A 26,383-nucleotide genomic window follows, 5' to 3' on the forward strand; every position below is an offset into this window, starting at 1 on the left:
GAGGCAGTCAGGAGGTATGAAAGGAATCAGGCTTGTCACCTTGATTTGCAAGTAGCCTGTCTGCATGTCCATAGTTGAGAAATACTCTGCTGCTTTCAAGCAGTCTAGTGTGTCATCAGTGTGCAGCAATGGATAGTCATCATCGTCTGTGATTTTTGCTCAGTCATTTATAATTGACACAGAAACACCATCTGCCATCTTTCTTCTTCACAAGGACCACAGGAGAGGACCAAGAACATGTCATCTTGCAGCATCTTCTCCTCTTCCTCCCAGATTATCTTATCATTCACCCTGCAACACTCAATATGAGTGCTGACTGATTGGTGGATAATCACCAGTCTTAAGATGGTGTTTTGCCATTGGCTGCTTTTCCTGTCTTTTCTCCACTCTAGATTTGAACGCAACGGAAAACTGACACAGAAGTGCTGTCACTCGCCAGTGCTGTTCTTGTTGAGGCCAATGTCTTATTGGCAGATAGTAGCTGCTTCCTCTGTTGTCTGTAGTGGTAATGCGAGCTTGATTCTTCGTCGATTACACTAAGCTGCCCTTGCTGGACTGGATTGAGTGTCTCTGCATGCGCCTGCGCACGCGCGCGCCCACACACACACACACACACACACACACACACACACACACACACACACACACACACCTACCTATCTTAAGGGATGAGTTGTGGATGCTCATGACAATTAGTGATCAAAATTCTCCTTAACCATCTGCAGTGCTTATAATTGTCATAGGCATGCAGATATCTTTTCTAGCCTGAGTAGGTTTTTGCAATTGACAAATCTTCACAGTTTAACTGAGCATCTTGTTTGATGACCTGGGAATGTGTCTCATAGATGGTGGTGGGATGATAATGTTTTCAGTGGGAAACAAACTCCCAGAGCAATCTTTATGGATCCTTGTTAGAATAGATTTGTCAGTCTGGAGCTTTGATCATCCACAATCTATGACTGCCTATGACACGTACAAGAAGTCCCATCTGGGTATAACATTATGACTACATTCTGGTAAAATGACAAATCTGTAGGGCTATGTTTCGTCATTGGTAGTTATTCTTTCAATTCATGTTCCTGTTGGCTTGCAATACATGTTCATGTTGGCTGGGTATATTTCCGATTTGTGACCTTCAGCAAAAATTCTTTCATATCGTGGAACATAGTCTTCTATAGCTGATGACGATAAACATCCAACATTACAGAAAAGGGTGTCGCTGAGTCAACTAGCACCAAGACAGGTTGGCCGTCAATAATGACGTTGGTAAGATTTCCTGAAATTATGGTAATGGTCATCAAAGGAGAATTAGCTTGTCACCTCACTTGTGGGTGGCTAGTTGCCTAGGTGGTATCTTTGTATGGTGACTGGGAACTGTTGCAAGGTTTTTGGGAGCAACATTGTATGGGGTACAGTGATGGGCTTCATTCTATGGGTCAACTGTAATTGTCTGCAGTTGACTGACGTGAATATAACTGTTGCGATGGCTGACATCTGATGCCATAGTAACCATTGATAAGTCAGTTCTTTTTCTGCTGCTTGGGGTGTCCATAGTGGAACCACCCTGGCATGTTGTCCTGTGTCCTCCAAACGTCTCTTCTTCTGTGGAGCATTACACCTGTTTTAGGAGTTAGTAATACCTGTGTTGGTAGAGTGCTGTGTTGTCGTTTGATGGCTGTGGTATAAGTCTGACTTGGCCAAGTCCATTTTTACTGGTGCATTTAGATGGTATCAGAGATTGGTGCTAAAGATCAATACAACTCTTCTCCACCATTCTGTATTACCTCCTGATGTTTTGGGGTTTCTCTCTCTCTTACTTACTTGGCCTGACAATTCTGGTTGCCATAAAATTCTGTACCTCCTCTCTCTCACTCTGGCATATGAGGGAGGTGAGGTCATGGTGATCTCCCACAACTGCTGTAATGATCATATTCAAGAGTTGGTCTTCTTCTTTTGTCCATGGTTGTTGTGATTTTTCTTTACCAGAAGAGTTTGGGATGTTTCTTCACCAACTTCTTTTATCAAATCTGAGATTTATCAGCTTTTGTCATATTTGGATTCATAATGTGACATTACACCAAAACATTCTGTTTTGGCCTGATGCATGTAAAGACTGTGTCATTTTGCCATGATATTTGGCTTTGCTCTCAAATTATTCTTCTTCTAAGTGGACTTGATACTGATTGTTGCCAAATGTTTTCTTTAGTTCTGCTTGGAATTTATCCGGCTATTGAGCTTCTCTTTGTTGTTCTCGAACTGCAGCTGGGCTGCCTGTCACAGTAAAAGTACACATTTTATATTATACCACCTGTTCTACTTGGCAACTCGGTTGGCAACAGCCATTTCATTGCATTCTGACCATTGTCTCTGGAAACACCAATTGATGCGTTATGTGCAGTTGATTCACTGCTGACTTATAATACATTGGTCTCCTGAATATACGGATTGAAGGAATGCTGTACTGCCTGTATTTTTGTTGTTGTACACCTAGGTGATGACATCGTATGTTGCCTAATTGATGCCATGGTGACTTAGATGTTTTTAAGTACACCGAGTCTCCACCAAACACTCATGCTGAAGTCACACTCAAGTTCAAATTTGAAGGCAAAGTTACCAGTGAAATACAGTGTGTCTCAAAAGGTATGGTACAACTTTAATGTGTTATAGAATCCAAATTAATTGAGATATGCCATTCAATCAGTTTCAGTATGTGCACCTTTGGTGACGTGCACAACATCCAGTCCATATTGAAGCTATATCCGAACTCGGCACAACATATTCTGATCATCCCCACCTTCCTGTTGCCAAATATTGAACTTAGTGATGTTTGGAGTAAGTTAGTCACATTTTCACAGCACTTGCCACATTGAGATAGTGCCTCACTGCAGCGAGTTAATAATAAAAACACTCATCCTTTTTGTTACTCTTCTTTGTTGTGTATTGATGGCCCATTGTTCTCTTCCTTAAGGGAGAGGGTAAGGAGTCATTCCAATCCCGGGAGCGGAAAGACTTACCTTAGGGGGAAAAAAGGACAGGTATACACTCGCACACACGCACATATCCATCCACACATACAGACACAAGCAGACATATATAAAAATTGTCTATCTTGTTTTGAGAAGTCCATAATCACATTGTAATTATATTAAATATTTATAAACATTGACATTTAAAAAGTTTTGCATTTTTTATGTCTTAACTGCGGTATTGTTCATTTCATACGATCCAAGATCAGGTAGTGCATGTATCTCACTAAAATGAGTATTTTTACAAAAGCCCTTCAAAAATTTTGGAAGCATGAAATTTGACAAAGAAATTGATATAAAATAATAAAACTGGTTATCCCAATGATATTTGGAGTATAACAAATTAATATTAAACGGTTCTTCATTACATGATATACAGCATTTTGACTTCCTCAGCATCACCGTTTCATTCAAATGAGGTCATGAACAACATTTCATTTCATTGTGTTCTTTTCTCACAAACTTTCAAAAACAATTTCAAAGTCTACCGTTTACGTATTCTATCTCTCCCAGATTATTACCAAATATCATGTAACATATATTGGATAAGCAAATGGATGGCACAGATAATAGTGATTTTATCATATTGACAGCAGAACTTACATTTCATGAGAATGTCTGTATACCGATATTTATAAATCTGTCTTTAGTAGATGAAATATCATTGATTGGTAATGTCCTATGAGCAAAAGAAAACATCTTAGTCCAAAAAATAACATGGAAATGATTTCACTATGTGTTAATGCTTCAGAGTCAGCAACAAGATGTTTATTACAGATCAGTTATTTCTTACCAATACTAACTCTCTCTCATGTCAGTGCCATGGAATCATACAATTTTTAAATAAAATTCAGATATTTTCAACAAATCAGACCCAGCTCAAGCTTTCATAAACATCAACTTCCTTATAGTCATTTCTCAGAATTTTCTACAGCATACCATCATAAACAAAAGTACAATGCATTTCAAAATAGAGTACCAATAAATCCCTAATATTTCATTTCCCTAACATCATTATAGACCTCATAAACTTCACATACTCATTATAGCTCCCCAAACAATAAACCGTCATCTCTCCCAGAACTTCATCTCAAAATGAACCTCACCAACATCACAAAATATTCCACAAAACCTCATAATACCATCAATATGTCTCAAAGAGAAAAATTGCTCTGCATTGTATTTCTTGTATTCTAGTCAGAATAATACAATTAGTGTTATAAACAAAAAAAAAAAAATGTTAATGATTAACTTCACACGGGTCTGAAAAACAACACTATCCATTATGCCTTTCCCTTACAAAGATACCAGAATAATGACTGAATTGACATAGCTTACAAATGTTGTCACTACACCGATCTTTCAAAGTGCCGCCATGCAGTTACGCACGTCCTCTACATGCGGCGCTGTCTGCCAGCCATGCATCAGCAGCAGCACCACCTTAGCGGCCAGCCAGCCAGCGGCCACTGGACTTGGACTCAGTGCTGATTTAACTGTTACAGTGTACACACGTCTTACTTTGTTTACTTGATCTGTGACTTACATGTATTGCGTTGTCCTTGAAATATATTTGTTCAACTTGACGTTATAACAATTGGCAACGAGGTAGTGAATTTTTCTTTTTCATCGTTGACCCACAGGTTTCCATGGCTACTTTAGAGGAACTATTGCAAGGTCTCATTGAACAGCAAACGCTTCTCACATCGGCAATTCGTGATTTCGTCGCAGCATCCAATGCTCATCGTTGTCTATACCCCCTTTCCCTCCTTACGACGAGACGGCGGAAGACTGGTCTGATTAGGAAAAACGTCTTCGACAGCACTTCTTGGCATTTCATGTCACGGACGAACAAACATGTAAGTCTCTGTTCCTTTCATGGATTTCACCTCAAATGTATCGGTTGTTGTCGCAATTGGCTCCTTTGAAAGATCCTGCATCTTTGTTCTTTGCTGAAATGTGCTCACTTCTGTCCGTATATTTTCAAAAGCATACGCATGTGGTAGCCTCTCGTGTTGCCTTTTATCGTTGTCAAAAACAACTGAATCAATCCTATCGCGCTTGGGCTGCTGAACTTCACGGCCTCAGTCGAAAATGTCAATTTGTTACTGACGTTGCTGGCCGCGGTGGTCTCGCGGTTAAGGCGCTCAGTCCGGAACCGCGCGACTGCTACGGTCACAGGTTCGAATCCTGCCTCGAGCATGGATGTGTGTGATGTCCTTAGGTTAGTTAGGTTTAAGTAGTTCTAAGTTCTAGGGGACTGATGACCACAGATGTTAAGTCCCATAGTGCTCAGAGCCATTTTTTGTTACTGACGTTCACAAAGAATCCTACGCAGTTCCATGGTACGGGATGCTGTTATCCGGTCGGCACCCGACAAAGACATTAGGCAATGTGCCCTTCAGTTGGCAAATCCAACTCTAGATGAAGTCCTATCTGTCGCACAGTCTTTTGAAATTTCTCGCGCCGCTGGAGCGCAAATAGAGGCATGGGGTGACGTCGGGGAAGTCCAACCTCTGTGCGCTGTTGGCGAAGTGTGCGGCGTGTCCCCGCCTGCCGACGTGGCTGCAGTGCGCTCCCAAGAGCAGCCTCTGCCTAACCGTAAACAAACCTCTAAGAAACTGCAGCAAAACCCCCGACAACTTCCTTCATGTCCGTGGTGTTTTACGAAACATTCACGGGAGGATTGTCCCCAACGTTGGGCCATGTGTCACAAATGCAAAAAGAAGGGTCATGTGACCTCAGTTTGCAAATCCGACCGCATACCTAATGTTCATGAATGTGACGCTGATTCTGCTTCTGTGTTGTCTGTCAATGGTACTTCTTCCCTTTCAGGGAAGTTATTCCTCGCTGTCCAAATACTTGGTCGGTATGTTCACATGCAGGTTGATACTGGTTCTGCTGCCACTATCATCACTTCTCAGACGTATCTTCAGTTGGGTTCTCCAATCCTGTCACCTGTCACTAGGCAATTGCGGACTTACAATAAACAGAAGATTTCTCTCTTGGGACAATTTGATGCTGAGCTATCGTACAAATCCGTCGTTCGCACTGTTCCCATATTTGTGGTTGACCATAGTAACGCGGAGAATCTTTTTGGTTTCGATGTCTTTCGTGGTTTTGGGTTCTCCATAGATGACTGTCAATTTCGTCTCTGATGCTATTCCTTATGCTCAATTGGATTCCTTGTTGACGACATTTTTGTCACTTTTTTCTCCTCGGTTAGGCTGTGCAAACGATTTTGATGCTCATATCATGCACAAACCAACTGCTCGGCCTAAGTTTTTTCGGGTTCGGCCCATTCCTGTGGCCCTTCGTGATCGGGTCAAACGGGAGCTGGATTGTCTCACTGCTTCAGGGGTCTTGCTTACTGTCACTTCCAGTAAGTGGTCCTCTCCTGTCGTTGTCGTTGCTAAGCCCAATGGTGATATTCGTCTCTGTAGCGATTTCAACGCCACTGTAAATGCTCAATGCCTCATCAACACTTACCCTATGCCCCGACCTGAAGAATTGTTCACTAAACTTGCTGGAGGCCAGTATTTTTCTAAACTTGACCTGTCAGAAGCTTATCATCAACTTCCTCTCGACGCTGCTTCCCGGCAGTTCCTGGTCCTTAACACGCCTTTCGACCTCTATCAATACCAACGATTGCCATTTGGGGTTCCCAGCGCCCCTGCTCTCTTTCAGCGATTCTTGGACGACATTGTTGTCACTGGCTCCACCACTGAAGAACGTCTTCAGAATCTCCGCACACTTTTTCATGTCTTACAGACTGTCGGTCTGAAGTGTAATCTTCAGAAATCAAAATTTTTTCAGGCATCTATCACGTACTTGGGGTTTCAACTCTCTCGGGATGGTATTCGTCCGCTTCAGCAAATTGTTGCTGTAATCGATGCCCTTCCTCACCATACATCTGTTAAGGAACTGCAGGCCTTCTTCGGGAAAATAGCATACTACCACAGGTTTTTACTGTCTGCTGCTTCGCTGGCTCAGCCGTTGCATAAAAACATGTCTTTTCACCGGTCCGCGTCATGCGATGCGGCTTTCCAGAAATTGAAGACTATGCTGAAACAGGCCCCGTGCCTGGCTACTTATCGACCTGGCCAACATCTTGTTCTTGCCACGGACACCTCTCAATACGGGGTCGGTGCAGTCCTTGCGCACTGTTTTTCTGACGGTTCTGAACAACCCATTGCTTACGCCTCCAAAATGCTCACGGATGCCCAACGAAAGTATTCTCAAATTGGAAAAGCAGCTTTGGCCATTATTTATGCTCTTCATAAGTTTGGTGTTTTTCTCTATGGATCCAAATTTCATCTTGCTACGGACCACAAACCAATTGTTTCCTTGTTTCATCCATCAACGCCACTTCCCGACAAGGCTGCACACTGCCTCCAGCGTTGGGCACTTTACTTGTCTCGTTTCAATTATGAGATTCATTTCCGACCGACGGCTCAACATGCGAATGCTGATGCACTGTCTCGCCTTTCCATGGGTCCCTGATCTGGCATTCCATAGGGACGAACTTTTGTTTTTCCAGCTGGATGTTGCCGAGCAGCAGGTTGTGGATGGGTTCCCCATCACCGGGGACCGGCTGGCAGCTGCTACAGGTTCTGATCCTACCCTCTACCGGGTTTTACGCTGTATTCAGAAGAGTTGGCCAGATCGTCTGTCCGCTAAGACTTCTGATCCGTTGCGGAACTACTACGCTTTGCGTTACCGCCTAACGGCTAGGGTGGTGTTATCCTCCTTTCCACCGACAATGCTTCGCCGCGTGTTGTGGTACCTGCGTCTTTGCGTGCTTTGGTCTTGCACCTCCTTCACCACAGGCACTGGGGTGTCTCTCGCACAAAATCTCTGGCGCGCCGTCATGTGTACTCGCCCGGCATTGACTCTGAAATCGCACACATGGTCGCTGCCTGCGGCCCTTGTGCGTCACAGGCCGCCGCCCCGAAGTCATCTTTGTCACTGTGGCCTTCGCCTGAGAAGCCCTGGGAGTGTATTCATGCTGACTTCGTGGGACCTTTTTTGGGTACTTATTGGCTTCTCGTTATTGATGCCTACTCTAACTTTCCTTTCATTGTCCGTTGCACGTCACCTACCACCGCGGCAACCACCAATCCTCTAGCTCGCATTTTCTCTTTGGAAGGCCTTCCCTCTACTCTTGTTACTGATAAATGTCCGCAATTTGCCTCTTCCAATTTTGCGGATTTTTGTGCCCGTCACAGTGTCATGCATGTCACGGCCCCTCCGTTCCATCCACAGTCAAACGGTGAGGCTGAACGACTGGTCCGCATATTTAAGGCTCAGATGAGGAAACTCCTGACTTCTTCTGCTGCTGATGATGCGCTTCTCCAATTTCTGGCTTCTTACCGTTTCTCCCCCATGGCCGACCACAGCCCGGCTGAGCTCTTACATGGCCGACAGCCCCGCACGCTACTTCATCTTCTGCGGCCTTCCACCTTACGGCCGCGGGTGCCTTCGCTTGGCCGGTTCACCGCCAGCGACCTTGTATGGGTACGGGGATATGGCAGACGGCCAAATTGGAGTCCTGGCCGCATCTTACGACAACGTGGCCAACTCCTGTATGAAATCCAGACAGACATGGGTGTAGCAGTGCGTCATTTGGACCAGCTTCGGCCTCACGTGCCGGCAACACCTGTTCCGAATACCGCTACTCCACCTTTGGCTCTACCTGACTCTCGGGATCCTGGAATCTCTCATTACTCACAACGCAGTCCTCTCACCATCATCTCGGTGCCAGCACAAGAACTGACGCCACCAGGAGACATGCCCATGCAGGAACCAGATGACCATCATCTGTTGGAGCAACTCTACTCGCCTCCTTCTCCTATGGTCGCTGACACATCGCCCATGTCTCCTGCTATAACAACCAGACTTGCCACAACGGGCAGATTGGGGCACGGGGCCCCAGCAGATTCGACCCCCACATCTCCTGTTATCTCTACCCGTTATCATCAGGGACACTTTCGTCCGTGCGGGAAGCCTCCTCCTCGAGACTTTACCACCAGTCAAACAACACCTATGGACGTTAGCAATCTACAGGCCACCTCCATCAAGACCAGTGCAAAAAATTCAAAGGGGGGGGGGGGGGGGGAGTGTTGTGACTCGGCGATCTTTCAGAGTGGCACCGCGCAGTTACGCGCGTCCTCTACATGCGGCACTGCCTGCCAGCCATGCAGCAGCAGCGCCACCTAAGCGGCCAGCCAACCAGCGGCCACTAGACTGGGACTCAGTGCCGATTTGACTGTTACAGTGTACACACGTCTTACTTTGTTTACTTGATCTGTGACTTATATGTATTGTACTGTCCTTGAAATATATTTGTTCAACTTGACATTATAACAATAAACTTCTTACTTTTCATTTTCTGTAAAGATTTTTTTTTTATTCTCAAAAGCACTAGATGTTTAGGCATTGCTAACACTTTTAGCAATATTTTCTTTCTCAGTCTGAATCATTTATATAAAAAAATTAAACTTTTTATGCTTATAATTTCATTTGAAATTGTTATCATGTTGAGAAACTTACCTTCAATTAATTCCATTATAGTGAGACAGTAGAAGATAAATACATAGCATAATGTAATTATAAAAAGATGAATAGGTAAGTAAAAGGTAAACCTTACAGCATTGAAATTCAAATTGATGAAGCAATATTCACAAGCAAAAACAATACATCATATAGTTAATTTTGACATAGTGGAAAATTTTTCACCTCTCAAGTAGTAATGACCTCATCTCTATTTATCATTTCACTATACAATACAATCTGCCTACAGTGTTTGGTTTCTGCTTTGCTTCAATGTCATTCTTTACTTTGCATATTTGGTAACTATTTTTTCTTTTTATGTAACAGCTCAGTTAAATTATTATTCCACATGGTTCTGTACTCTCATGTTTGTCTTAGATTCCTCCATTAACTACTATCTCCATCTACAGACACTTAGCAGTAATATGTTACGTGATGTCCTGAATGTGAATTACTGGTACACATAATACAAAGTCTATATTCCATTGCTTCCTCAACATAGGTCTCCACGATACATCAACATAATCATCATTATAATAATATTATCCTCATCAAAAACCATAAGACATTTTCAGTAATTCTCACTTCTCACAAAATGTTCTTATCCTATGATTCACTACTACACATCATCACTAACAGTGAAGTCACCTTACAGAAACATCGTGGCAGTAGCATAACATTCATTTCCTTATTACCATGTTAAGGATTCCAAATCCAGCATTATGACATCCGACATATTAGAGTCTATATACAATAAAGAAAATTATATTAAGAACTGAATTCTATCCTTTTTTTTTTTCGGAACAGATACATATAACTTTTTTCTTTTTCAGAATGAAAATTGTTACCATTTACTGTATTATGTTCCTTCTGATGATAATTGTTATCATTTTGATTACTATGTTCTCTCCTGTTGCCATTATTACTGTGCCAATTTTACTACCACCTCTTTCAAAATGTGTGTGTTTATTGTGATTGTATTTCCCTGGTTTTTTTCCCCAACTCTGACCAAAAGTCTACATGGGTTGTGTCATTAGCATACTGGTTTGCCCAACTTAATGTTTCAGCTTTCAGAAACTTCTTAACAAACTTGATTTTCATCATACCAGTCATATTAGACACAATGTTATATTTGCAATGATGCAGAAAATCTACAGGATGTAAACTACCTTCACTTGAATTGTTTTTCACTGGAATGTTGCAAAACAGGGTACCAACATTAACAAGATTTCAGTTAACTACATCATTAGACAATTCTTAAACTTTTTTACGCAAAGCTGAAACACTACTTTCTAGGGTGCCAATTTTGTTACTTAATTTTACATTTTCTTTGAATTTGTTGTCTACTGCTCACATGTGTTCAACATAACTGCTTTCAACAAATGCCAGAGTGGTGTCAACATAAGTTTCCAAAGTTTAAATTCGATTATTTACATTTTTGTCAACAGTTCTTATTTCCACATGCACTCTTCCAAAAGCAATTTTTTTTCCTCTAATTTCAGTGATCTCATCTTTGACATTTTCAACTTCATTATTAAATTTAATTTCTTTCATTTTGGACTCCACAGACTCTGCTTGACTATCTAACCTTTCAATTTTTTGATTGATATCATTTAATTGAGCTGTATTTTTAGTGATACAATCAGAAAATGCTCATATTGAATGAGTAATTTCTGTGAACTGATTCTTTTATCATTTTTCATTTTTATTAATCGAGCCTTATCATCATTGCTCATTTTTATTAACAATTATAGCATAGTACTTATGTCATTATTTTCATCTCATTTTAATCCATCCATTAGTTTCTCCTGTTTTACAACTTTGTCATTAATGTTTTCCTGTTCATGTCTCACTGCACTACTTAAGTCTCCCATGCCTGTATTATTTGCTATTGATCAAGATTCTTCAGTGACTATCATTGTTAATAATCATACAATGAAACACTTCACCAAAAAAGAACAAAAATATGGAAAATATTTCCAGTACTTAACTGTGTTGTTGCACATCAACATTGTTAATTGTTCACCTCATTTCTTATAAGAGATGAGCTGGAGGCATAATTACAGAAACCAGTTCCTGTATGTTAGAAGTATTGATCCTGGCTGTTGAGACACTTGTCCCACTGTGACACAAGGCGGTGAATGGCTATCTCATAAAATTCCTGGGGCTGCGATGTTAACCAGTTCCGCACGTATGGCTGGACATTGTCGTCCGAGGTGAATCGTTTGCCCCCCCCCACCCCCCCCACCCCCTTTCAGAGCCCTTTTAAGGGGACCAAAATTTGTGTAATCACAGGGAGAGAAGTCCAGACTGTATGGAGGGTGACTGAGAACCTTCCATTTGAATTTCTATGGGAGTGCCACAACTGTGTTGGCGATATGAGGCTGTGAATTGTCGCGGAGAAGAATGACCCCATGGGTGAGGTTGCCTGGTCATTTTGATTTGATCACTTGGTGAAGGGTGGTAAAGGATTGCGAGTAATGCTGGCCATTCACTGTTGTCCTGTGCTGTAGGAAGTGAATCAGAAGTGGGCCATAGTGGTTAAAGAAGAATGTCAGCGTAATCTTTCCTGCACTCGTGGAAGGCGTCGTCCAGCTGTACGTGCAGAACTGGTTAACATCACAGCCCCGGGATTTTATGAGACACCCATTCACCGCCTTGTGTCACAGTGGGACAAGTGTCTCAAAAGCCAGGGTCAATACTTCTTACATACAGGTACTGGTTTCTGTAATTATGTCTCTGGCTCATTTCTTTTTGGGTGCTCCTTATATTTTTCCCATCCTTTTCTTCTTCTTGTTTGCAAACTCTTTTCTGCTGTTATTATTGCTGTTTTGTAGCTGTGGTTCATATGTGGCTGATGGTTCACATAAAATTTTCACAATATCTTTTAATGTGGTAGAAGAAAAATAGTCCAACACAGTATTCATGTTTCACTTTCAGAAAATCCCAGACGGCGCCACCATATTCTGACTGTTCTCACCCTCCTGTTGCCCAGTGTTGAACTTAGTGATGATGATTTTTGATGCAAGCTAGTAATTTAACTGCTCACATTTTCACAGCACTTGCCACACTGAGATAGTGACACGCTGCAGCGAGTGACGGGGACAGTCGAGTTTTAATGATCAGTTCTGTTTCTAATAAAAATACTCATTTGTTTTATTGCTCTTCTTTGTTGTATGTTGATGGCTCCTTGTTCTCTTCCTTTCTGTGTTTCATCTTTCTGTAATTGTCTAGAGGACTACTTCAATAACAATACAAAATAGGGTGGACTTTCTGCAGAATTACACACATATTTTCAGTCATTTCACTTCACAATACAAATCAATAAAACGCGCACAACTCATTCTCCATTGTCACACTTCCAACTCGTACAACCAACTGCCCAAAAGAACAAAGAGTTTCCTCTAACAACATGCAGCAAATAAATTACTATCAAATATTGATCTGTTTATGCAAAATAATATTTTGAACATATATTTCATAAATAAAATACAATTAACTGTCTTATATTTTTTTGACAAGTCCATAATCATCATTGTAATTATATTAAGTACTTATAAACATTGACATTTAAACATTTTCGTATAGCTTTGTAGAAGTGGATTCTTGGTTTTTACGTCTTCACTATGGTATTGTTCACTTCATATGATCCAAGAACAGGTAGTACATTTATCTCAATATAACCAGTTTTATTACAATATCCACATCAACTGTGCCAATGAGCAGCAACAGTTCAGATCTTTAAGTCATTTATGTGGTTGACAGGCGTTTAGGAGATCTTGTCCTTGACATATGCCCATGGAAGGAAGTGCATTGATGTAATGTCAGGCAATCTAGAAGGCCAGGGAACTGGACCATTCCTACCAATCCATTGATATGGAAACAATTGGCCTAGAACATCTCACGCAATCGTGAGTTGAGTGTGGCAGGGCACCGTCTTGTTGAAAAAAAACTGTGTCTTGGTGGCCAGCCAGTTGTGGTTACACAAACAACTCTAGCAAATCAGAGTAATTAGTTGAATTAACTGTTTTTCCAGAGAAAAAAATGTTCTCATGATGAGATCAACCATCAAACAATACTGCCTGTTCACTTTTGGACTGACACGTACCTCTTCTGTCATAGTATGCATAATAGTTGTGTGCTAGTTATGAATAATGTGTTTATTTACATTATCACACATTGGAATGTTGCTTCGCCAGAAAACACTAGCATGTTTAGAAAATTTCCATCCTCCTCTGAACGGTGAAGAAAGTCCACAGCAAATTGCACGCATCGTGACTTGTCTGGTTTCAATGCATGTATCAGTTGCAATAGGTACAGATACATCTGTAAATGTTTCCAAGGGATCCTATGCATGGTCACCCTAGGTGTTTGCAGCTCCTGAAACAATCTCCAAACAGATTTCTGCTGTGAATGTTGGAAAGCCAAGTGTCCATCCTCTTCACTTGTTTCAAGTTATCCAGTATGGAGTTTCACATCAACACCTCTTGTGTGCGTAAAATTGTTGTATCACTAGCATATCAGCATTTGTAAGGGAGGTTGCTTCCTGTACTGTGTTTGGAAATCCCTTTAGACCTGTGTGTCTGATTTGGTCTGAGTAAACCATTCCACATACTGAGCCTTTGCTTCAACTGTTGTCTTTATGCTTCACTCATGGCAACCTGGAACACACACAAACAAAACTTCATGAATTTGTCTGTCACATAAGCCAAACATGGTAAGATACCTAAATTAGTTTGAGTGCTATAACACACTGAAGTTGTAGCATATCTTTTGAGACACCTTGTACATCACTTAGAAATGCAAACATGTTAATTACAAACACCAAATGCAGCCAGAACAGAAATGAACTCCTGGACTGAGAGTGCAGCTATTTATACAAACATCAAATATTCCAGGATATACCTACATTAAAAATATAAGATACTTCAAGAATATGTCTGAAATGATAAATACTAAATAGCAAATAAGAGCTGGCAGTTGGGCCCGAATTGGAGACCTTCAGCATGCCAGCCAGCAACGCTAAGCAGTACACGACACTGCATACACCACAATCACTGCAATAGTCTCCATAACCTAACCTTACAAATCGAATATCTGACAGTCTTTTTGGTGTGCCTATCAGCGATGTCAAAGTTGACTTTTGTGTGTAACGTGCTGGGCTGTATCCTTGTTCGTTAGTGCCACTTAAAGTTCACGTCACAACCGGATGTACCGGTATTGAAACATTTCCTCACCCAGTAGATAGTGCGCAGTGTTCCCGACCTACCTTGCTTTGTTTATTCAATATTGTCTTCCTGGTAACTGCGTCCGTCTCACCTAAATCACACTGAAATTAAGAAGCCAGGATCCTAGATTAAGTTTTCCAAAATCAAAAGTCAAGACCGTATTCATTGTTGAACATTTACGACAACCACAGTGCGATTTATTTGTTATCACTCACACACACAATATTCATGTGGCCAGGCCTCTTACACTTAATCATCATATTATGTAGGTCAAAAACTTCCAGTCTTTAACAGTGTTCACAATTACACTTTTTTGGTACCGACCGGAAAAATTAACCGACTTGCCGCGCTTTTGCTCCATGAGAATCTGACCGAGAACTGCACCAGCTCGGACCTTATATAGATGAGTGCTTGAATATTTGACTATTTCTGTTAATATATTATAGTTTATAATTTCCCAGGGTTAAAATGATCCTTTCTAATTGGTTTTGAAGTTAGCTATTGGGTTTTATTACTTAAATAACATGAATGAGTAGTATCAATTTAAATACGTGGAACTAACTTCTGCATCCGCCGTGGGAATTCCCGACTTATAACCATGGCAGCCCTCTTGAACAATAATTTTTATTTATTTAAATTTACTTAATTCTTAATTAATGCACTTACAAAGTTGAGGCTGGAGTCATTTTATGTAGAAAAACAAAGGTAGCAAAAGTATCGAAACAGATCTCGGAATTATTTAGTAGTTTTGTCACAATTGGCACTGAAAGTCATACAGGCTATTTAACTAATAGACTTTAGGTTAATTGAAACACTTTGCTGGAATCAGTTAAATTTTGGCTTTCTTTTGGATGCAGTCTTATAGCTGAATTTGATCTATTAGTTCACTCGAATTTTACTTAATATGTATTGCATAATATACGTCATTGTTCATAACTTTTAATAGGATGCATTTCCAATAAAACTAATTAGCTCATTACTGTCAGAATAGACATTAAAACGTACTGAAATAATACATTTTACTAAGAGAATTTTGTTTAAACTATTTCTGAATTATGTAGTATGAGGCTGAAGGCCACAGAATCTGTAGTCAGAATCTGAGTAGTGAAAAAAAAAAGAGTGTAAAACCAAAACAGGATAGCAGTGGGCAACCCTGCTTCATTACATGTGGTAGGGTTTACAATAACGTCTTTGTCGCTTACTTCTTTTCAGATTGTCAGTAGGTTGTGAACTGACAGCTACAATCTAACTTGACTTGATCCACAAATTTTTGCTGGTCATAATTGATCATGGTCAAGCAAGAATTCTGAAATTTTGAATATAAAATTTGTCTTTATCATACATTCATAAAATGATAACCTGTTTCAATTGCTCAAGCAGTCATTTTCATAACTAAAATAAACAGAAAAAGAAATTGTTCATCAAAAATTCTAACAACTTGCAATATGTACTATATAACAAGAAAATTGACAGAAAATGTACCATTAAAGTAATGATACAATGAATAACTTGTAATATGTAGTACAAAAACATTCAGAGTCATGAAAACTACTGTGTGTTCTATGATGCAAGTGTTCAAGATATTCATATGCACATCTGCTAGAGGACATGATGGTGTGCACGATAACATGGTGAAATTTGTCATACTAATGCAAAATAAACAAAATGGCTGTGGATGGTGGTGGTAATACTAACATATAGGGCAAGTGTATGAGAAAATAGAACACAAATTCTAATGAGCAGGCTGTCATTTGATAATGGGAAAATGCACATCAATAAATTACAAAGTAATTTAACAAATAAAATGCAAGGTACAAAAAGTCAGAGATGAAACATTGCAGTGCTGATGTGTTCATTGCAGACAACAGGGGTCTCTTTTCTTCAGGTGCGCACTAACTTGTTCTCCAGTCGCTGATGTGTTGTGGGTGAGCAGTGATGGATCAGAAGCAGTGTCATGTATCCTTGGCTTCACACAGGGCAGTAAGAATAAGAATCACTCATTTATGCTTATTAATGTATCACATTTTCAACACATGACATCAGAATATCAGATCACTAGTGCATCTCCTATCAAATTCTTTTAGCAGGTCAAGTAGTCATTGCGTGGTTGCACTTCCGTGTGTTTTTCTGTGTTTGTTGTGTGTTTTTTAGCAATGTGTGTACCAAAGACTGTTTTATTTTGGAAATGTGTCTGCTCTCTGAAGCACAGTTTTGAATTACTGTCCTGTTTGAGCCAAGTTCAGGAACTCATCATGTTTATATCCAGCTTTATCCCGAAGATGTAACATTGAAGTAGTTTTTGTTTGAAAACCTACTTTAATGAAACTTCCTGGCAGATTAAAACTGTGTGCTGGACCGAGACTCGAACTCGGGACCTTTGCCTTTCATGGCCAAGTGCTCTACCATCTGAACTACCCAAGCATGACTCATACCCTGTCCTCACAGCTTTACTTCCCCCAGGAGAGCTTCTGTGAAGTTTAGAAAGTAGGGGATGAGGTACTGGTGGAAGTAAAGCTGTGAGGACGGGGTGTGAGTCGTGCTTGAATAGCTCAGATGGTAGAGCACTTGCCCGCGAAAGGCAAAGGTCCCAAGTTCAAGCCGCAGCCCGGCACACAGTTTTAATCTGTCAGGAAGTTTCATATCAGTGCACACTCTGCTGCAGAGTGAAAATCTCATTCTGTAACCTACTTTAATGTTTGATTTTTTAAAAACCTTGCTCAATTTTTTGTGATATTTTTCCGTTATATGTCACAGCAGTATATTTAGTTTTTGTTTTCTGGGACTGTTTTGACAGTTGTAGATCATTGTAATTCATTTTGTTTCTTAGTTTTTCTGGATTTGACAGCAACTTTGGTAGTTTTATAAGTGTTCGCTAAGGCAGTTTGTTTCAGTATACTGACTTTGTTTCACTTCATTTTAGTGGCAGATGTAGTAGACAGCGAACTATGGATCTGAGGGTCCACACCACCATTTATTACAAACAATACATAGATGAGATGATTCTCCCCATTAAAGATAATAAGGCAGATGTAGATAGCTTTGCACAAAGTATAAGTTCCATGTACCCTTAAATTAATTTCACTGTTGAATTAGAGTAAGATAACTGCCTTAACTTCCTTGACCTAATTGTAACCACAAAAAAGGTAAACATGTTTCCATTGTCTGCAGAAGACCAATCTGCACCCATTCATGTCTTTATCAATGTTATAAAAGAGCTTTTTTCAATGAGATGGTTACCAACTAATGTGCTTACCTTCGCATCTACATGAAATAAATATAGAACTTGATATACAGAAACAAGTTGCTGTATTGAACGGTTATAATTGTATCCAGTTATCTTTCTTAAGGTTCCTTCTAGGTTTTTTGATGGATTTGTAACAGGTATTTCGACACCAATGTTAATTTTTGTGGGGCAGTGTTGGCTTTTTGGAAAATGGCTTAGTATTTTCCTTGAGTGAGCCAGTGGTAGTTTGCCCTCATTGGTGGAGACTATGGATAGGTCAGAGTTTGTATCGGTTTGCCATCTGCCTGATCGGAACATTTTAAATTCCTTGGCATTATAACTTAGATGGAGTTGTTATATGTTGATATATTTGGACATTTGTTGTCCATTTTCATCTATGGTTTTGTTTTGGCTGTTAAAATCTCCCACATATATGTGTGACTTAGTTGCCATGGGTAAGGCAAGTGTTGGCCACTTTGTGTTAGGTGGTTTATAGGCTGATGTAGTCAGGCCTTGAAGTTCTATAATAATTACTTCTCCGTAGTTAATTTTCTGGCATGTTACATCAACATAATCAGAGTTGCTGTTGTTTAAATATCCAGGAGAAGGTGAGAGGCAGCATTGATATTGGTCTGTATTCTGTAATTTTTGCATATAGCTGCTGATTTATCACCAAATGGGTTTCTATTCATTGTGGTGGATGTCTGAGCCAGCAAAAGATTACTACTCTGTTGGGCCTGATTCAATGTTCCTGCAAAGACCATACAAACACGGAGGATAGATATGTAAGTCACTTACGGCAATGACATCAGGTGGGTAGAGGAGGGTCCTTAGGGATAATAAATCAGGGTGTATATGACCCGGGACAACCGGGAGATCCGGGAAAAACCCGGGAATTTTTTCATCCGGGAGAAAACCGGGAAAAACCCGGGAATTTTTTAGAATTCCAGGAATTTTTCATTGTTTTAGTTTTCAGTTAAATTTTTGTGATTTTGACTGGTAAGAACCAATACTTTAATAAAGAATGTTACTGTATCCCACTTCTGCAGAATAATACTTCAGCAACAAAACATGAACGAGAGAAAAAAACGAAAATAAAACTTAAGTCTCAAAGGAAATGCGCGATATACACCAACAAAACACAGTGCTCATACAAGCGTCTGCCAACAGCAAAGTGTGCCAAAGGCTTTAGGAAGACTATGCAATGCTCGTTAACAACTAATTTTCTCAGATGAGCGTGACATGGCAGCTGTTTAAATTAGATTTGTTTGAGTGCAAGATCTTTCAGTGTTTTACACGTACGAACATACGGGCTTCCTGCATCATCGTAGCTGCGCAAGTGCAGTGGTGCCTGTTATCTGGTGCTCTCTGGCAACTGCTGAAACGAACCTATTTCTAACAGGTCATGGGAAAATATTGCGAATGGTGGTTTGAAAAGCGTTACTTTCAAAGTAAATTTCCTTTTATGCAAGATGGACTCTGTGCGAGAATGTAAGACGAATTTCTTAAATCACAGAATGTTTGACTCTTATTTAAAAGTCAACTCTTTGGGGACGACCATCTCGAAGAATTTCAAACCCATAAGATCAGATATTTACGTCATTATTAAAAATTTTACTGCCACAGTTATGTGATGTATCTTAAAGTGTAAAACTGGCAAATAGGTCAACATTATGTGTGGAAGCTTAGCTTCTGTTGCAGCATATTAATCTTCGAGACCAATATTATATGTGAAAGTTTTGCTTTTCTTGTAGCAACAATATGTGTATAAATTTAAACCATTAACTTTTCTTATTTGTGTGTTCACGCTAATTAAGAGTGCTCTTGCTATTGACTGACTACATCACGTGTCCTATGCTGTCATAAGCTGGCGAGATCACGTGACATGAGCTGTGACTGGCTTACAAAAGCGCATCGCAATCTCGATTTCAATGCTTCGGAAAGTAACATACGGTGTTCGGCGAAACTCAAATTTATACCTTCGTAACACGAAAATATGTAGCGTACATGTTGCTGCACATCAAAGATCTTTCCAAAACGTGTTTTTTTCCCATGAGTTTCATTTTCTAAAGTGCCGGTGTATAAAACCATAAACCATCAAAGGACTGATAAGTTTTACAGTGTTGAGGAAAAGTATACTGTCACTTAACACGGAAAAAGTGTATTTTCACCCGGGAGAAAGTGTATTTTCAACCGGGAAATCCGGGAAAAATACGGGAATTTTTTTTCCTTCTTTCTGTATACACCCTGTAGATATTAGCGCATCATTCACTCATTTTACTTGTTCTTCAAATATGAAAGAAATGGGCACAAAGGAACCTCCACATAACATAGTAGAGTGGCTTGTGAAATGTAGATATTTTCTTAACTGAAGAGAACTGTATCCAAAAACAAACTCGCTATCATCCTTTTATATATGCCTGTCTGCTAAACAGCTTGTCCTCTTATTTATTGAATGACTAGTTGTATACATTTTAATTTAACTGCTGAATTATGCTTTTCAGTAAATAAGTTTTCCACTTCTGTTTTTACATGAGAAAATGATGTTTTTTACTTACAAGAGGCTGTGACTTTCCAGCAGTTAGGTTTCTCGCAGTGTTATAATAATAAAGATGTAAAATCTTTCTGTGGTTTTAAGGTCAACAATGTGGATGAGGTTCTGGTTTGTCACTCGGACTTCCTGGACATTTGCCTCAAGGACTGCATGCTGACTAATCCAAAGCTCTTGCGAACAGTGTACAAGTTGCTCGATGTGTGTATGTCATTTCATGACTTCATGGAGGTAAGCTTTTTTTGTCAGAAAACTTGTCCTTATATAACTTGTACTAATGAATAAGAGAATTGAATTCAAATAGAAACAACTATTGACCTTAGCTGTCAGTAAGTCTTAGATTTATGATCACATTGAACTGAAGGCAGGAACACCTTCTGTAGAGAAAGCAGATGCATACTGCAAGGACTCGAATTTTGTTATTCAGTATTTTTCTTAAGATCATGCACATTTTATACTGTAGTTGTAGCATTAGAACTGTTTCATTTAATTGGCATTTATAGGAAAAAAACTGACTGTGGAAACGAAATTCATCATAATTTCATACTTTTGGTAATGAGAAACTTCTGAAGAATGTAATAGTTACTATGTAGGAAAAAGGTTATCAAATCATTGAAGTCAGTAGAAGGCTGAATGAGCTGAAATGAAGGAAGATGAATATTTAATTTTACACAAGCACACTCAAAGGACAAACAAAAGAGAGAGTATTATATGCTACAAGATGGAAGGTGTTGGAAAGGTGTAAACTGTTTATGTCTCCAGCATCATGGAGGTCATGACATGAATTACAAGTCAGATTTCTTCAGGTAACTGCCTGTAGCTGTGTAATTCACTTTCACATTTTACTTATAGAGTCTTTTTCTATCCTGTAACCTTTAGTCTGAAACACTAATCACCAAAGTATTCCTTGTAAGGAACATTCTTCTCATTTTTGCTTAATATAACAAATGTTTATACATGTACCTCATATATAGCATCATTTTCAGCCCAAGTTAGCAACAAGATTTTCCAAGAATCATTGTGCTGTAGAAGGAAACCTGTTGAATATGACAACCTGGCATATTATTCTCTCAGCCCTTCTGTCAAGAATAGGTATAGTGTAGGCACCTCACCTCATTGTTACCCTATTGCATTCATACTACGGTAATGGTGACAATCACAGAACTTGTTAACAGTACATGTGCTGTCAGTTTCCACAACAATTTGTTATGAAGTGTTCGCATGCTTAACTGAAAGGTAACGTGCTTGCCTGTCATGCAGCGGGCCCAGGTTTGATTCCCGGCCGGGTTGTAGATTTTCTCCCCTTGTGGATTGGGTGTTGTGTTGTCATCATCATCATCATCATCATCATCAACACGCAAGTTGTCCAATGTGAAGTCCCCTGAAATAAGACTTGCAACCCGGTAGCTGAACTTCCTCAGATGGGACCTTCCAACCTCCAATGCCACACGATCATTTCATTTTGTTATGAAGTGCACGAACTTTGGAACAGCATCGTTGGTAAAAGAGAAGTTTTAACAGTGGAAGAAAAGTGAAAATGATTCAGAATCGAGAATGGAGTTGAAAAGGTTGGCGTGTTTCATCAATTTGGTGTAGTAATTCCTTAATCAAAACAATTTTGAAGAACAAGGATAAAATTTTTACTGTGTTTGAACAAAATGGATCTAAAATTAAGCTGCTACAAAAATCTGAATGGAGCGATGTGGATGAAGGGCTGCTTAAGTGGTTTAAGCAACAGAGAAGCATCAGTGTACGTATTAGTGGACCTGTCCCTATGGTGAAAGCAGAAGAATTTGCCAAGAAATTAAAATATGAGGAATTTGTGGGCAGCAGTGGCTGGATTGACAGATTCAAGCAATATCATGGCATTACTTTTGGCAAAGTGAGCAGTGAAGCCAACAGTGTAAATACTGCAACAATCCAACAATAGATGCAGACTGTGACATCTTTAGTGCAGACGAGACTGGGCTTTTCTTTAAATTTAAACCTGACAAAACTCTGAAATTCAAGGATTAAAAATGTGTTGGAGGCAAGTTATCTAAAGAGCAAAAAGCAGTTCTGGTTTGTGCTAACGCAGATGGAGCTGAGAAGAAAAAAATGCTCGTGATAGGTAAATCAATAAGTCTTAGGCCTTTTAAGTATGTAAAAAATCTACCAGTGCACTACAAGGGTAATAAAAGGTCCTGGATGATCCCCAAACTCTTTGAAGCTGAAATAAGGCATTGGGATTGGGAGCTTAGAAGTCAGGAAAGGAAGATGCTGGTTTTTGTTGACAACTGTTCAGCACATCCTGCACCCTCTGGTCTGGAGAATATTAAGCTTGTTTTTCTTCCTGCTAATACAATAAGTGTATTGTAGCCCATGGGCCAAGGAATAATTAGGAATCTGAAATGCCACTACCATAAGCTCCTATTACTGAAACTGGTACAATGCATTAAGGAAAAGCATCTGTTACACTGATGGATGTGATCAGATGCATTACCAAAGCTGGGAGCTGGTTCACAGCCTTAACCATCAACAACTGTTTCTGTCATGCGGGAATCACAACTGAAGGAATAAATGCTGGCAAAACTGAAGAGACGTTCAGTGACACTAATGATGTGCTGCTATCTGCGTTGCTGCCAGAAATCAGTCATTGCAACTGTAAAATGTATGCAGCAGTGGATGATGACCTTGTTACCACAGAAGTGCAACAAAGATGAAATTGCAAATGAAGTAAAGAATCAGGGCCACAGTGACTATGAAGTGAGCAAGAGAGTTGAAAAGAAGAGGAAGTAGAAAGAAAGTGCCTATCCCTACTGTGAGCAAGAAGAAATAAATAAAGTGCCTATCCCTACTGTGATTGATGCTTTAGAAGCTGTTAGAATTGCAAACATGTCCTATGGAACTAGGGCAGGGAGCAGGGAAATTGCAAATGAAATAATGAAAGTGTGTATTGGACAATTAGACAGCAGAGTAAAATGGCTGATTACTTCACTCCTAAGTAAAGCAGTTTAATGAGTACTTGACATATTGCTGTATATACTGTATTTATGTAAGCTTAAGAGTGAATACTGTTCATAAAATAAAACAAGGCTAAATAAATTTGTTCTTTTCCATTTGCCACCACAATGGACTGAAAGTATGAATGTGATTACAACCACACTTACTCATTACAACATAATTTTCAAGTTCCTTTGAATGTTGTCATAGCCTGGTTCCACTGTATATAAATTGGCTAGTTTATTGTTTCTGCATAGGCAGTCTCAAAATCAGGAAATTTGTAAACACAAATTAAGCAACTATCTTTCAAAAATTGTGTTTGAATGCAATTTGTTTCTGAGAGCATCATGTTACACGTCGTATGAAATGCCGAACTGTCTACCAGAACATTTCGGAATGCAGCAGCATTAGGATTGTGATCTATCATTTCACAATATTGGTGCTTATGTTGGTTAGGATCCCACAACTGTTGTGAATATGAAATAAAGAACAAACATAATGTTCACTTGGCCAAGTAAGATTGAACAATTGCTTCAAATACCTTGAGTAATGAAATGGCCTTGTCTGCATAAAAATGAAGTATCTACACCGAAATGCAACCATATTTGGAGCGCCACAGACTATCAGTATGGCAGCCATTGTTGTGGTGGGCAACAGAGAGAGGTGCATCTACAGTGTTGTGATAAGTGACAAACTTGACACAGGAATGGTACAGCTTATTGTTCCAGATGAGTCCCTTTTCTGCATACAGCGTCGCCATTGACATAGACATACACATATGGGAGGCTCCGAGAATGATCAAATGCTACCAGATTGTGTTTTTCGTAGTTGTATGGGCTCAGCACCCGGCGTGATAGTGTGTGTGCTATTAGGTGCGTTACATGGTATCTCTGATTTGCATAACCAGTAAGTTGGACAGTGGCCATTACATTTCTGACGTGTTAAAACTGGTGGCTGTGTCCTGTCTTTGAGATTTTTTGTGATGCTGTCTTTCAGCAAGATGATGCAAAACCTCTTTTTGCCCATGATGTCGTGACCTACCTTGATATACAGGGTGCTAGACTGTGTCCTGGTCAGCCTGTTGAAAACAGCTGGTCATTGTTTGTTGAGGACAAGTACACTAGCACTCATAAGCCACTACAACTGATGATCTGATTGATGAACTGTGACATAGAGCTGAAGCAGCATGGAATGTAAGGTACCTATATTTGTCATCCAAACTCGGTTCAACTTGATGCCCAACTGGGTTAGAGCCTTTGTTACTGCCAGTGCTGGCAGCTCTCTGTACTAAACATCACATCCTATGTACTTCCAAATTATCTACAAATTTAATCATGTATTCTTCTTACTGTTCCGTGGAGACACAGTAAGGAAAATTTTGTTATTTGCTGTGCTTCCTGATATCAGTTTAATGGCCGTTAGTGTACAAGGGGGCTTCAAAAAGTAAGTTACACATTACTATAGCAAGTGAAGTAACTTCTATTGAATGCTGCAGCACACTTCAAAGTGACACACATGCATGGCATGATTTTTCAAAATAGTTGCAAAGTCTCTCTATGCCGGAATGTTCAAACAGTTGTTAATTTTCTCAATGATAGAAATCTGCTCCTTGGTCATGGGGCCATTCAAAAAACTGCTATGTAAACATCCTCATTGTTGGAAAATCTTTTTCCCTCCCAGCTGTTCTTTCAGCTTGCCAAAAAGATGCAAATCATATGGTGCAAAATATGGGCTTCCAGATCACCGCCATCCATGTCTGTGCTATCTTGGTCAAAGTATTGGCATCATTTCGCTACAGCCAGACACAACATTGCAGTTGGTCGGTATATTTCCACAATTTCATCTTGAATCTGTGTGCAATGTAGTCATTTTGCCACACATAGTATCACATATAGTGTCACACATACTTCAACTTTGGATTGTGTTTCCAAATTCCACGCCATTTCACTCTTACACAGTGATACACCTGTTACCCATACCACAGCAAATATGTTTTTGCAAGCAGCTTGGAGTCTGTACTCCTCTTCTGACAATGCGCCACTTTTGTTACACAATGGTCTTAGCATGGGATGACATACATAACTTACTTTCTGAAGTTCCTATGTTTATATATACTTAAAGTCAGCCCTTTGTGTAATTAAAATTGGTACATGAAATTTTTGATTTTTAAAAATTTACTTTGTGAGGTCAGTGTGGGGGGTGGGGGTGGGAGGGGGGGGATGTGTATAATGGTGGGAGGCAGAGGAGTGAGACGACAGGCAAGGTACATAAGTTTATTGCTATCCCTTTAATATAGTGCTTATTCCAGTTTCATATTTACTGTCAGCAAAATGGAGAATGAGAAGTCGTGTGTGAAGGTTGTTGTATATTTACCGAAACTTGCTAATTCTAGAACATTTTACTCCTGTTTTTACAGTGCACTGCGTGATATCATCCAGAATTGTTGGGTATTCAATTCAATCAAGTGACTAATTATGTCATATTTTAACTACTGCTGTTTTGTTGGTAGCTGCTTACTGTGAAACTTTATTGCCTAGTTTCAGTGTTTCTGAAATGCATTACATTATTGATCTTTTTGCTGGTTTTTGTTTTTGTGCCCAACATTTTCATTTCATTTTTCCTACATGTCCCTTTGTGGCATCTTTCTCTTCCAGCAGCTCAGATAATGTCAGCAGTCCAGTGCTCCACAGAGTTATGCTTTCATATTCATTCTTTTCATTCTGCTGCAAATGAATTGACAATCTGTTACTAGTCGTGACAAGAAACTTGCAAAATGAAAGAAAGAAAAATGTGTGTGGGCCATTGAAGAGAGTAAGGAGTGGGG

General features: G+C 39.8%; 1 protein-coding gene across 2 annotated transcripts in view; it reads left to right on the top strand.

Annotated features, from left to right (window-relative positions):
• The window catches only part of LOC124804780 (gamma-tubulin complex component 2-like), a 184,344-nt gene that overhangs the window by 135,025 nt on the left and 22,936 nt on the right, over window positions 1-26,383 (top strand). For both annotated transcript variants that reach the window (XM_047265104.1, XM_047265105.1), the window contains exon 13: window positions 20,665-20,808. In XM_047265104.1, coding sequence (XP_047121060.1) covers window positions 20,665-20,808 — 144 coding nt within the window. The remainder of the gene's footprint in view (window positions 1-20,664; window positions 20,809-26,383) is intronic.

Source organism: Schistocerca piceifrons, chromosome 7 (genome assembly GCF_021461385.2).
Source record: "Schistocerca piceifrons isolate TAMUIC-IGC-003096 chromosome 7, iqSchPice1.1, whole genome shotgun sequence".
NCBI lineage: Eukaryota > Metazoa > Arthropoda > Insecta > Orthoptera > Acrididae > Schistocerca > Schistocerca piceifrons.